At 40.8% G+C, this 13,256-nt stretch overlaps 1 protein-coding gene across 4 annotated transcripts in view; it reads right to left on the bottom strand.

Moving 5' to 3' along the window:
* Positions 1 to 3,790: 3,790 nt before the first annotated feature.
* LOC101156311 (ephrin type-B receptor 2) overlaps positions 3,791 to 13,256 on the bottom strand; it is a 54,560-nt gene continuing 45,094 nt past the window's right edge. For all 4 annotated transcript variants that reach the window (XM_078949792.1, XM_078949793.1, XM_023957043.2 and 1 more), the window contains exons 11-16: positions 11,299 to 11,546; positions 10,603 to 10,818; positions 9,925 to 10,074; positions 8,583 to 8,776; positions 8,240 to 8,395; positions 3,791 to 6,657 (exon numbers count right to left, since the gene is read on the bottom strand). In XM_078949792.1, the coding sequence (XP_078805918.1) occupies positions 6,549 to 6,657; positions 8,240 to 8,395; positions 8,583 to 8,776; positions 9,925 to 10,074; positions 10,603 to 10,818; positions 11,299 to 11,546 (1,073 nt within the window). In that variant the 3' untranslated portion in view covers positions 3,791 to 6,548. The remainder of the gene's footprint in view (positions 6,658 to 8,239; positions 8,396 to 8,582; positions 8,777 to 9,924; positions 10,075 to 10,602; positions 10,819 to 11,298; positions 11,547 to 13,256) is intronic.

Here is a 13,256-nt window from a genome sequence, read left to right as displayed (position 1 = left end):
TTGAGGTGTTCAGTGAAAAATCAATCTTGACTATTGACAAGGGTTATCGGAAGAAGAAAAATGGAACACTTTTACTTTCTGAGATGAATTATAACGCTAACAACAGCCGAGACAGAGAGGAACCAATTCCCAACACAAACTCCCTGTCAGCGTCATTGATGAGGATTCCCTGAAACATAGACAACTGTCATTTCAATATTTTGCACTTACAGGAAAAAAAACACTACCAGCTAGTGCATGTCTTTTGACAACATTAAAAAAAATATATTTGAAATTGACTGACAAGGAGGAACAAAAAAACTCCTAAAGACCTTAATACAACCAGTATAAATAGTTTACTAAATTATTTCAAAACATTTGTCAAGTCTGGCAAATTTAGAAATCAAACAGAAACTTTTCTTCACTGACAAAAATTAGTTTTCAGACATCATCGAATTGATAACCTCGACAAGTCGTCGGTGTTAATCCTCCATTTGAATTAGAACATAGCAGACTCATCACCGTGTGAATCAGAAGAAGGAACTCTGCATTGTAAATTCGTTGCAGCACCTCTGTGAAGACACTCATTCATCCAGCCTGTCCCCAAGAGAGGAAGCCTCTTGAGGACAGGCTTTGCACTGTTCAAGTCCTGTTCATTCCTCTATGAAGAAAACATGTTGTCAGAAACTCACAAAAATTTAACGGCAAAATAAAATAAAAACCTCACACAAACATGAGGCGGCTGACATATTTATTTCCACCTCCTGAAGGGTAACCGTTTCATTTGTCTTGTTAGAAGTGAGGTTCACTTAAGAGTCTTTGAGTCTTCTTCCCTTCATGATATGACTGCGTGTTTTTTGATAGAAGATTCATATGACTACTTTATTTAACCAACTGGTAGAAATGTCAACGTGGACTCAACACTGTATGACAGACAGCAAAAGACAAAACATGACAAAAATACTGGAAGAATACTGTGTTTTCCGCACTATGAGGCACACTTAAAAGCCTTCCTTTTTCTTCAAAACACATTGTGGCACCTTATAATCCAGAGTGCCTTATATATGGATTAATTCTGGTTGAGCTAACTCCTTTTAAAGCAATTTTGATAGGTATGCAGCATTTATATATATATATCATTGGAAATACTGACCCCTTCCCCCTGGCGTTCCAAACAGGAGGTACCCGCTGGGTTCAAGAAGCCAAATCCCATTGACTTCTATAGAGAAATAAACAGCTGTTACTCAATCATTATATTCATCAGAATAACCATTCTGGACCTGATACCTTTTTTTTAAATATCTTCTTGATAATCCTCATCTTTTTTCTTTATCGCTAGTTATTCAAGTTATAAACTGACCAATCAGACGCCTCAGTAGGAGTGTGCGGTGCCAGCTGGCCCCCACCTCAATGTTTGATTTACAGATTCTGCCGATTCGCTCTCAGTGGAAGAGGTGTGGACTTCAAACAAGCTTACTCCTGATTGGTGACAGTACTTGCCCTAGAAACGTGACTCAGACGACTTGGACCAATCACTGTTGACTGGTTCCAAATGGCGCTCGTATCAAGGAAAACTGGTGACTGAATTGGCTCCACACTGGAGCTGCAGGTAAGACATTTTCTATGGGTGACGCCACAACTACTTTGTCCAGTGTCTATGGTGGTGCTTTGCTGAAAAGTTTGGTGAGGTGTTATTGTGAATCCACTAATGCGGCTAACGTGTAGCTTTAGCCACACAACCGTTGACTGCGTTTTCTTTTTTGTAACTAACAAGGTTGGGAGTTAGCAAATTCACAGTAACGTTTCTTTTAACAGTGTCAGTCTGTTCTTTATTTGTTGTAAACAAGGTTGGGAGTTCCAGCTATTGTGAATATGCCAACGGAGCAAACATGTAGTCTGAGTTAATAAACTTTGAATGACTGACAGTCTTATCTCTGACTCTTCTGTCTCTACTAATTCGCCCTATGACACAAGTTTGAAAAGACTATTGTCGGTGGGCCCTATAGTGCGGAAAATACTTTACTTGGTTTTCAAACAGAAGAATTTACATTTCAAGAAATATATTTCCAAACAAAAAAACACCAGTCTGTGTTACAGCAGCAAACATTAGACATGTGGACAGTAAATGTGTGTTTGTGCGCATCTGTACACATGACCACCTTGATACATAAATGCTACACGGATCATGACAAAATAAATCATACTAGCTGAAAAAAGGTAAAAAGATTTCATGAGGATATCTGTTGAGAGAGTGAGATATGTGAAAGCATCTTTTTAAACTGTGCAAGTCAAAATGTATCTACACATGTACACATGCACCCGATGACAATAACGTCAGTAAAATCCACTGAGCGTGTTTCCTCATACGTCAGCTGCAGTCACCATTTGCAGTTCCTTAGGAAGAACAAGCAATGGGCTGTCCAAATATGTGAAATCTGGACAAAGACACAAACCCCTGCAGGATGGAGAATATTCAGACCGCAAACAGACATTTGGAACCAAGTCAGACAGAAATCCACTGTGAGCAGCTAAATGGGTTTTTGTGCCAATCAAGTGAGACGCAGAGGACAACCATGCCACCAAGTATTACTCACATGACCAGAAGGAAGAATTCCATACTGTGAAATATAAGGTGTCATGTTGTGAGATTAAAAAAAAATGTAAATAAAAATTCAAAGTTTTAAAAACCTAACATAACAGAGCTCAAAGGCTACGTTCACACTGCAGGGCTTAATGCTCAATTCCGATTTTTTGAAAAAAATTCGATTTTTTTTTTTGCAGGGCCGTTCACATTTCCAATTAAATGCGAACTTTTGTTCCCTTTCTGTGTGAACGTGAAATGACCCAGAATTGACCCTTATGCGCAGAAGAGTACTCAAAGGTGAACGACAGCACTCGTTTGCGGAAGTAGCTATCGTTGGCAATGGATGTCAACAGCGGTATTGTCAACAGCGGAGCTCTTTTTGCATGATTGCATTCATTTTCACGAAGGAGCCAGCACAATTACAATCTTCTCATTTTGAGAAGGCAATGGAGCCAGGATCGTCTGTACCCACTGTTGTGGAATGGGAATGTGTGTGTGCTGGGGCCACGTGTGTGTGTAAGAGAGAGGAGAGAGCGCGTGGAGCGCTGGAGGAAGTGAGAGGGGGCAGTGTGGGCACGCATTCATGTTGTGTGTTAGGGAGGGAGGAGAACGGTAATAAAAGAAGGTTCCCCCCAGCAGAACTGCTATTGACTCTTTATTAACCCGCTCTGGAGAATCCGAGGGTCCGAACGGGGAAGTGAACCCTGAAGGAGGATCCGCCTTCTGTCCCCCGCGCTTCTGACCACGGTCGGAAAGGGAAAAAAAGAAGTCATCACGGGAAAGGTTCAACACCACGCTCAGCCATTTCGCAGGAAATTTTTTCAAAAACCGCCCGGTTGCGCATTTTAAAAGATGGGATCTGTGTCGCTCAGACTGTCATGAAAAGATCAGATACAGGTGGCATAGGGGCAAAAAAATCGGAATTGGGTCGTTTCAGCCTGCAGTGTGAACGTAGCCCAAGAAAGTAAAGGTCCTGTGAAGCTCAAAGAGCATATTTCTGGCAAAGCCAAGGTAAACTCTTAAGTGTGGTGCTAGGGAGTAAGTACATATGTACATGAGCACAGCGAGGATTGAGACAGCACCTTATCATCAATTTATGCCATTAGTATGAGTTATTCCAGGTCGATTCATGTGACCATCAGTTTTTTCTGTAAGAGGTCAAGAAGTGTTGAGTTGAATGCCCCATTGGCCTAACGTGAACGTGAAATGAAGAAGCCCCTGCTACACTTATGAATGCAGAATTTTATAAATTAATTTTTATTTGCACTGATTCTTTTAGTTTAGGAATGACTATGTTCACATGTGTGAAAAGGTTTCAGTCATATTCTAAATAACACAATGCAGTGTAAACCTGCTGAAGGTCCAATATCACTCAGGAAGAAAAAACAATTTAACCTTCGATCATTCCTGATTCCTTTCCTAAATCGATGAGCCGATAAGCACCAAGTTTCAAATATTTTGACTTCCACACTCCTTAGGCTGTCATTGTTGAGGCTGCCCTTCTGCTCCCCCTACATCTTTGATTTTTTGCTTCCTTCAGATCTCTCAACTCCTCCTGTCCCTCTGACACTGGATTTTCAAACTTGCCCAAAAAAATCCCTCAGGTTCCCTTTATGTACTATAGTATTCCCCTGGGTTTGAAGCTCTAAGATTGTTTTATTCCCAATAAATGAATGCTCATTTTCTGTTTGAAATAAGTTAAAATTCTGAATGGGGTTTATTAGGGGTTGGACATGTGAGATTTATCAATTTATTTCCAAGACTTCATCGTGTAAACACCAACGGGCTACGCTCATACTCGCCATACATTTCTTAACTCAAAATGTTAAGATTGAAAATATTTTGCATATTATTTGCAAAAACAAAATGGTTTCTGTATTTTCTACAGATCAGGTGGTGGTTTTCTTTTTACTTTAATAATTTGTAAGGGGAGGGGAGAAATTGCAGCAAACAATGATGTCAACAGCTGGTGAAAGATATTATAATTCAGATTATTCAAAATATACCACGAAACATAAAAACTGGCAGTTGTTTGAAAATATGTAGATATGCTTTAGAGATGAATTTCCTATCAAGATTGAGATCTTTTATTTGGTACTTGAGGTGGGTGTGAACATAATCACAATCTTGTTTCTTTATGAAATCAGTAAAGTTTGATCCATCTCACTATAACACCATAAAGACAGTGGAAAAATCTGTCAGTATACTCTTGCACTCAAGCCATTGTGTAATTACCGTGCTATGAGTGTCAGTTATGGAATGATTGACTCTCATTCTAAACTGTCAGTCAACTAATAACTTTGTTTGTTCAAACAAATGCAAATCACGGGAAAATGCTTTGTGGAAGCAAAAGTGCCGTCACAGTAAAGGAGGAGCTGATACACCAGGATGCTGAAAGTCCTTTTTTACATAAAAAAAAAACAAGTTTCTGTCAGCAAAATCTTTGTAAAAATCTAAAATATGCCAGTTTAAAATATTCTTTTAGAATTGTTATGTGAATAAAACAAATGAGTAATGGTTTTTTAATTCACTGTATTGTTATTCTATATTGTAGACAGGGTCCACATTTTATACAGATGATGGTTTAGTGAAAGTATTTATGAGGACCAAACTGTCTTTCAGCTCAAATGGATGAGTGTATTCCCCTCTTGTGTTATGCTGAGAGTGATCTAGAGCCAAATCACAAACAGTATAGGTGTTTGATTACAGAGGAAACTTTTCTAAACCGCTGATTTTCCCCTCAGACCAAATCTGTGAAAAGGACTGTGGCTGGTCTCAGTGATGTCATGTCATCTCCCCCTCCACCTTGTTGAGGTAGTAGTTCTACTTCTTCATGGGGCTTTTTGCTGTGAAAATAGACATTCCTCTCCACTGTTACCTTGTGCATTTTCAGGAAGAGAGTATGACCCAAATTACAGTTTTCCAGATTCTTCTGATCTGTGCATTGGATTCCTGACACCATGGTGTTTTTAATAAAGTACAGATGTGAGCTTGGAAAAAGTTGACGAGAAGGCATATGGGCAGCTAATCCCACCCAAATCATGATCAGGCTGATCCTCAGTACCTCTGTGCGTTCAGTTTGTTTGAGGCCATGCACCTCCAAAAGCACCACGACTCTAAAAATCTCCAGGTCAATTTTACTTAACCGAAAGTCTATCTGAAGAAACCAACCCACCTGAATCTGACAGCAGCTTTTCCAAACAGAACAAGTTGTCAAGGCACTAAAAAACTTGTTTAGGACCTGCTTGGGAAGCAAAAAGATGAGATGACCTTCAAACTTCCCCAAGGAGAAACGAGTTACAGGTATGTGCAGGGACAAGGCTAAACAGACTAGAGGAATCCACAGGAGATGAAAGGACTCTCTTTAGGTTCTGATGGGTCACAGTTCTACCAACACAACAGGGGATCTACAGATTCTCCTGACTACTGGGTTTAATGTTGACTTGTGGTGACAGCAAATGTTCATGCAGATGAAGTAAGTTTGTCATAAACAACATCAAAAGGTGGTTTGATGAGAGGCAGTTGGGAACTCTGCCCTAAACAGCTGACGTGGCTGACAGAGTTATTAGTTGGGGTTGGGATGGCTTCATATAGAAATGTGCAGAACAGATAACACCATTATGGGCTTGAGACTCGTGGGGTTGTCCTGTTTTTACAGTTTTGTCATATTCACATTTACAATGATGTGTCTTGTTCAGAAGATGTCAACATTGAAGAGCAAACTTTCTTGAGATTGGTGATGTCGCTTCTAGAGTCCAGCATGACTGCGATGAGCTACATGGAGGGGCCCCCACTTGTGGTCATAACCTGAAGACGCAGCAGCTGCACAGACATCACAAGGAGAATCTGAAGGGAGGGGGCCGAACCTGAGGTTTGATGAAGTCACAGTCTATTTTGCAAGCCACAAATCCTCCACAAAGGTTCAGGTGAGTATCAACTTTGCAACTGCTGGGCCTTGTATGACAAATAAAACTGGTCCACGAGGTCACACCTCTACAGAGGTTATCTGGTTCAGCTGTGCCCTCATGGATTGGATGCTGTTAAGGATCTTCTTCTGATGTCCAGCCAGCGTCACTCCTACACGAAGGATGTCCCTGGAAAGAAAATGCTCATTAGTCCTACTGCAGAAGCCCTAGTGCAGAGAAAAGTAAAGAAGAAATCTACAGTTTTGCAATAAAAGCTCAAAAGGGGTAAATGGTGACACTTGTAAAGCTGCTGCTCCCAATCCAAATCTCTAAATAAGTACATTTCAGTGACTACAAAGTAGATGCTACCAAAACAAAAAGGAACACATCAGACCTAGAATAATATTAAACCAGGTATGTTGTAATTGTTTATTTAGTCAAATATTTTGCTAAAATTATAACCTTTGGGTCATATCCACAAAAATGTTTTATGTGATTCTCAATGAGAACTTGCATCCATTACACTCCCTTCCATTTGATAAACTTCTTATGGAAGAATGTCGAAACTCTAATATGCAGAAAGCGGGAGTGATGCAAGTGGTACAGTCAGACAGCAAAGTTACTTTGTCTTAGACTTCACTGAAAAATTCAGTTGCTGCTGAAAAGAACTTAAACACCTGAACCATTTATGCACAACCCACTTTGATAAATAACATCCTTGTAGCACCAGTAACTCCAGTATTTTGCAGATTATTATGTCTTCTATTAAGTTGACATAACGTGGCATCAAAAAACCAACAGCTTGTCCTTTCTGTTTGATCTTGTTCCTACATCTCGTCTTTAAGTCTGTCAATTGTTGGCTTTTGTTTTTTCAACAAAAATGCTGAAGAAGAAAAGCTGATTATCTCCACTTTCATGAAAAATGTTTGCACTGGCGGAGACACTTTAACAAGTCAAAATAAGAATGATTTGCACAAATTGCAGTTGGATTTGGAAATGGTTTATTTTAAGCAATCAAAACAAAGAATAATATTAAAATGCTTTAAAATTTGTACATCCTACTACACCCTTTGGTTAAGAATTATTATTGAAAATGAGTTAAATTTTTAAAAACCTTTTAGGTTTATAGTTGTAGTTTTCTCTGATGCAGCAATCCTAAAATTAACTGCAAGTTCCCAGAGGGACTGATGCAAACCTTTTTTAAACCAGATCGTTTGAGAACATTTTAAGATATGGAAGTGAGTCTGTTACGCCCTTAAACCTGATGGAATGAAGGAATAACGTTCTATTAAATATAAAATCTTTGAATTCCGGCAGCCAGGAGGTACTGTGACCCCGGAACATTTTGCATGTAAAAATATTGTAAAATGTAAAAATAGTGATCCTTTCTAAGAATTTTGTAGAAGTCTTTACCTTGAAATGCTCTCTCTGCTAAATTGATATATGTTCCTTCTTTTTGTTTCTGTCGAGCAGGAAGGTAGAGTTCTGTGTTCTTTTTCTTTTACAGTTTTATCTTAAATAAAGATATGTCGTTATTTCAGTGATGCAACACCGTGGAAGACATATGACCCATGACCCATGGCTAAGCCTGAGCCAAGATTTTTGTCACTTATGATGACCCTTCTGAGTAATAAGAAAACTTTTCTTTGAGTTTTTTCTTTATCATTTCAATTGAGTCACCTGCGTAAAGTTAGTACAAATAATTGTCAATTGTACACAGACCGAATTGTCATGCGTCTTCGACAAAGGGACACAGAAATACTCAACGTACTCCATGGCCATTTGGGACACCACATCAAAGCTGGTGAACCCCTCACTGCTGAAGTTTTCCTTATACTGGCCCATCTTGATGGCGTCAAGCCAGTCATCCACTGAGCCGAAGGAGGAGAAGTCTGGAGTGCTGCGATCCAGCAGAGGTAGGTGAACGCTGTGGACATAATGTCAGAGTTAGAATAGAATAGAATAGAATGGCTTTATTGTCATTGTGCATAGTACAATGAGATTTAAGCATCACCATCAGTGCAAGAACAGTATGGAAGGGAAAAGTAGTAAAGAAAACATCGTTAAAGAGCTTATTGGCAGGGTAGGGACTGGAAGAGGTGTGGCCACCATACCTTGATGACTGAGGTGTCATGGCCTTCAAGCTGCTGGGGTTACGAATCATCTTATCCAAGTTGGCGACAATCTGACTAAATTTGGGTCGGTTGTTGCGATCTTTTTGCCAGCAGTCTAGCATCAGCTGATGCAACGCACTCGGACAATCCATAGGAGGAGGCAACCGGTAATCTTGCTCGATGGCATTGATGACCTACAGAGATTAGAAGAAAAAGTAGTCCAACTAAAGTCAATGTTTGAAAGAGATGGCAAAGGAAAAATACTAAAGCAAATTCAAATGTATTTCTAATACCAGGAAAAAGAGGGAGTGACGCAAATGCTGGAGGCACAAGTTTGTATATAAAAAAAACCTTATAGAATGAAGGACAGAGAACAAACTTCTGTGGATGATGAAAGTTTCTTGGGAATTTTTTTTTTAACAACATGGCAGTGCTGTCTTAATGAGCAAGGGTTAGAATCACATCTTAGGGGTGTCCTCAGTTTTGAGGGAAAAATGTAAATTATCATTAAGTTGAAAGGAGGAAGAGCGTGCAGGTTTCAGCCTAGTAGTTCTGTCCAAAGAACTGTGAAGACGGTCAATAAAGTTAGGATTTGACTTAAACATAGAGATGGAAGTTATCATAAACAGATGGGCACATTATGCCTATAACAAACATTTGGAAAAAGCAATGTGTATAAAATGTCAATGTATATGGAAAAGGTAACTTGTGTGCTGATAACAGCGGGAACACCTGTGCTCAGGTGAGTGTTTATGTTCTTCTAAAATGGATGGTGGAATGTGAAAAGAAGGAGGGGGAGTGACCAGCCATCCCCACACCAAGACCCCCGCGGCAGCAGCCGCAGCAGCCAGAAGCCCCCAACGCCACATGGCAGCAGGCAGACCAGGGCCAGCAGGACCGCCGCGAGGCCCCCAGAGCCAGAGAGCAGGGAAGCATGGGGGGAAAGAAGGTGCTACCCTAGCCCAACTAGGAGAGCAGCCCCCCCACCGCGCCAGGAGGGCCCAACGACGGGCCCCGCCTGAGAAGGGTGCCCACAGCCCCAGACGAGCACCCCATCACCACCCAGGAGTTCTGGGCATCCCCCCGCCCCAACCCCAGGTACGAGCCGGAACCCCCCAAGGGAGACCCGCTCCGCGCTCCAGGCAGCCACCCACTTGGCCCACGGTTGGTCCAGGAAGATGTGATGTGATCCCCGCCTTCTGGCCTTGCCAGAAAGCTCAGGGATCTCCCTCCCTGCGCGGAGAGAGGACCGCCAGGCCCAGCATTCTTATAGTAGATTTGTTCATGTGCAAAATATTAGCCAACCTTTTGTGTTTTAAGTAGTTAAAGAAATGTTACTCACATCTTGATTGCTCATGTCCCAGTATGGCCTCTCTCCATAAGACATCACCTCCCACATGACTATGCCGTAACTCCAGCAGTCACTCGATGATGTGAACTTCCTGTACTGAATGGCTTCTGGAGCCGTCCAGCGGATGGGAATCTTGCCTCCCTAGGTCGAGAGAGAGAGAGAGAGAGAGAGAGAGAGTGAGAGGGAGGGAGAGAGAGAGAGAGAGAGAGAGAGAGAGAGAGAGTGAGAGGGAGGGAGAGAGGGAGGGAGGGAGGGATAGATAGATAGATAGATAGATAGATAGATAGATAGATAGATAGATAGATAGATAGATAGATAGATAGATAGATAGATAGATAGATAGATAGATAGATAGATAGATAGATAGATAGATAGATAGATAGATAGATAGATAGATAGATAGATAGATAGATAGATAGATAGATAGATAGATAGATAGATAGATAGATAGATAGATAGATAGATAGATAGATAGATAGATAGATAGATAGATAGATAGATAGATAGATAGATAGATAGATAGATAGATAGATAGATAGATAGATAGATAGATAGATAGATATGCCTTTATTGTAAATGACAAAGTAGACATTAAGGCTCAACATTTGTCTTTTCTCCTGTGGTTCAAATCAACCCAAAAGTACCAGATTACAATGAAGAAGAATTTACCAGAGCGCTTGTGTAAGTTGGGTCTGAAGTATCATCCTCTAGGAAGCGTGACAGGCCGAAGTCGGATACCTTGCACACCAGGTTGCTGTTTACGAGGATGTTCCTGGCTGCCAGGTCCCGATGAACGTAGTTCATGTCACACAGGTATTTCATCCCCGCTGCTATGCCTCGCAGCATTCCCACCAGCTGGATTACGGTGAACTGCCCGTCATTTTGCTTTTAACAAAAATCACCAAATCAATTCTCCATTCAAAAGCCAACTTGATCTTAAAATTTAGAAACTGGATTCAACAGTCAAGTATTTTTGTGTTCAGTTCTCAGTGAGTGTTGCCGTGTCAACATCAAGCTTTCCAGTTTTACATCACTAACAGAAGTACCAGCAGATGTTTCACATTTTTAAAACTTCTGGTGCAGCGTTGCCATAAAAAGGTTTTCATATTTGTAATTATTGCAACATTTACAGTGAAGAGAAGAGCTGCTGTGGGAGAAACATGTTAGGCGAGGCGTCAAAGGCAGCAGTCAGGGTATGTGGGATGGACTATTTGTTCTTAGAACTGTATTGTTCTTGGTCTTGTATTGTGCTTTTGAACAAAGTTAAATCATTTTCACACACAAAACTGTGATAAAAATCATCAAATATGCAGATAAAGAATAGACTGCGGTAGACCATTAAAAAAATGGATGTGCTTGCATTACCCTGAGGAAGGAGTCCAGGGATCCGTTCTCCATAAACTCTGTGATGATCATAACAGGACTGCTCTTGGTCACTACTCCCTCCAAATGAATGATGTTGGGGTGATCAAACTGGCCCATGATGGAGGCTTCACTCAGGAAGTCCCGTCGCTGCCGTTCCGTGTAGCCTGCCTTTAGCGTCTTAATTGCCACCAGAATCTCTCTCTTTCCTGGCTGTCTGAGGTTTCCACTGCAAACCTCCCCAAACTCTCCTAAAGAGAAGGCAGAACCAGACTGTTACACATATTTATAATGCACCACTTCCACCATCTGACACAGTCATTGTTGCATTACACTTTTTTTTCAGAAAAACTGTTACATAAATTAATACATTTAAACTGTAGAGTTGCATATTTTAAAAGACAAATTTGAATTCAACGATGAGTGCGAGGTTTAGGTTCCAACAACAGGGCTGGGTAAAGCCACAATGCAGTCTTTGAGAACAGCTTTATCATATGCAGTGGTAATTAGGGTATTTTTTTCATTCTTAACGCAACAGAAAACCCTTTAGATCTCAGCTGATCCTCTCCCTCTGGGTCGGCTGTTTGGCCAGCCACTGCAGCTCTAGATGGGGGCTGGCATCGCCCTCTTGCTGTGATGTCACTGGGTCCCCGCCCATGATGCTGTATCTGGCTGGCTGTGCGCCTATACCCAGAGGATGGGGTCCCAACTATTATCGTTTCCACCAAACTTCATGCCTAATATTTATCTCCATTAGTTAGCTGGGTGGGAGGTATGAAATGGGTTGGGTTTTTTTTTTATAATATTGAGCTTGTTTTCATATTGGAATTGTTGCAACCTTTGCTATCATAATAATCATCAGCATAATGGGTCGTTTTTTAACACAATGTGCAAGTTCCTTAAATACTTGGTGCTGTGTTGAATTGGTTTGTCATTCAAACACAGCTCTAAATAGATGTGTGTATCATTTCTCAATGTTTTACATCCATAAAAATAAATGTTTGGGTTTTAGATAGTTTCAACAAGTGTCCTGTTTATTCAGGATTGGAATGTTTATTCATTTAATTTATATCATAATTGAATATGTATTTATGTATTTATAATAATCTTGCTGCAGCACAGCTGCACCTTACACTGAAGACCTCCTAAATCTGAAAAATTGAGGACTGGGGAAAATATACTACTTCAGAACATCCAGTACATGCTTCTAGAAGTTATCTATTTCCTTCTTTTTTTTATTTTTTACTCCTCTCTACATGTAGCTCCGATGCTTAAAAAATTTAAACTAAGTACATTCCTAAAACATACATAATAGATGTAAAAAATTTGAGTATAAAAAAGCTTTCAAAGTAATATTTTATGAAGTCTTGTTTTTGTATGAGGTAAAGAAAAAAAATACTTCAAGACAAATTATTTTCACTTCTACCCAGAGATCAAGGCTGAAACTGTCATGTCCCCTTGCCTCCACCTGTACTGAGATAACTATGGCGTTTCATCTCTGCCATAAACTGAAAGGGCGTAAAGATAACTGAGTAGGCGTATTCAGGAACTGAGTGAGGAACCTTACAACCGCGCAGGCGCAATTCTGACCGAGCCACCCCGCATTTTAAAACTGCACGCCTGCAATCCTAACTAAGCGGTGATCCCGCGCGGTCAATTGTCCTTTGCGCGGTTGCTTGGATTTGTGCTCAGTGTTAAGGGGGCGTTTTTGTCACTTGGGGGCAGTAACCTTTCTGGTTGATCTGACTGGCCGAAATTTGCTGCTCAAATGCGGCATGGCAGCGGGGCGGGACTTTCATTTTCCAGAGCGGGGGAGGGGGGGTGTTAACAAGCGGCTCTTAAGCTGCATGCGGCTCTCTGCCTTTTATCATAGTTTCTATATACAGTGTTTTATTGGTGGCGCAGTGGTTAGCGCTATTGCCTCACAGCAAGAAGGCCCCCGGTTCAAGTTCCGGCTGGGG

The sequence above is a fragment of the Oryzias latipes genome, chromosome 7, assembly GCF_053564925.1.
Source record: "Oryzias latipes strain Hd-rR chromosome 7, Olatipes_Hd-rR_3.1".
Lineage (NCBI taxonomy): Eukaryota > Metazoa > Chordata > Actinopteri > Beloniformes > Adrianichthyidae > Oryzias > Oryzias latipes.
This window is presented reverse-complemented; position numbering and strand designations above follow the sequence as displayed.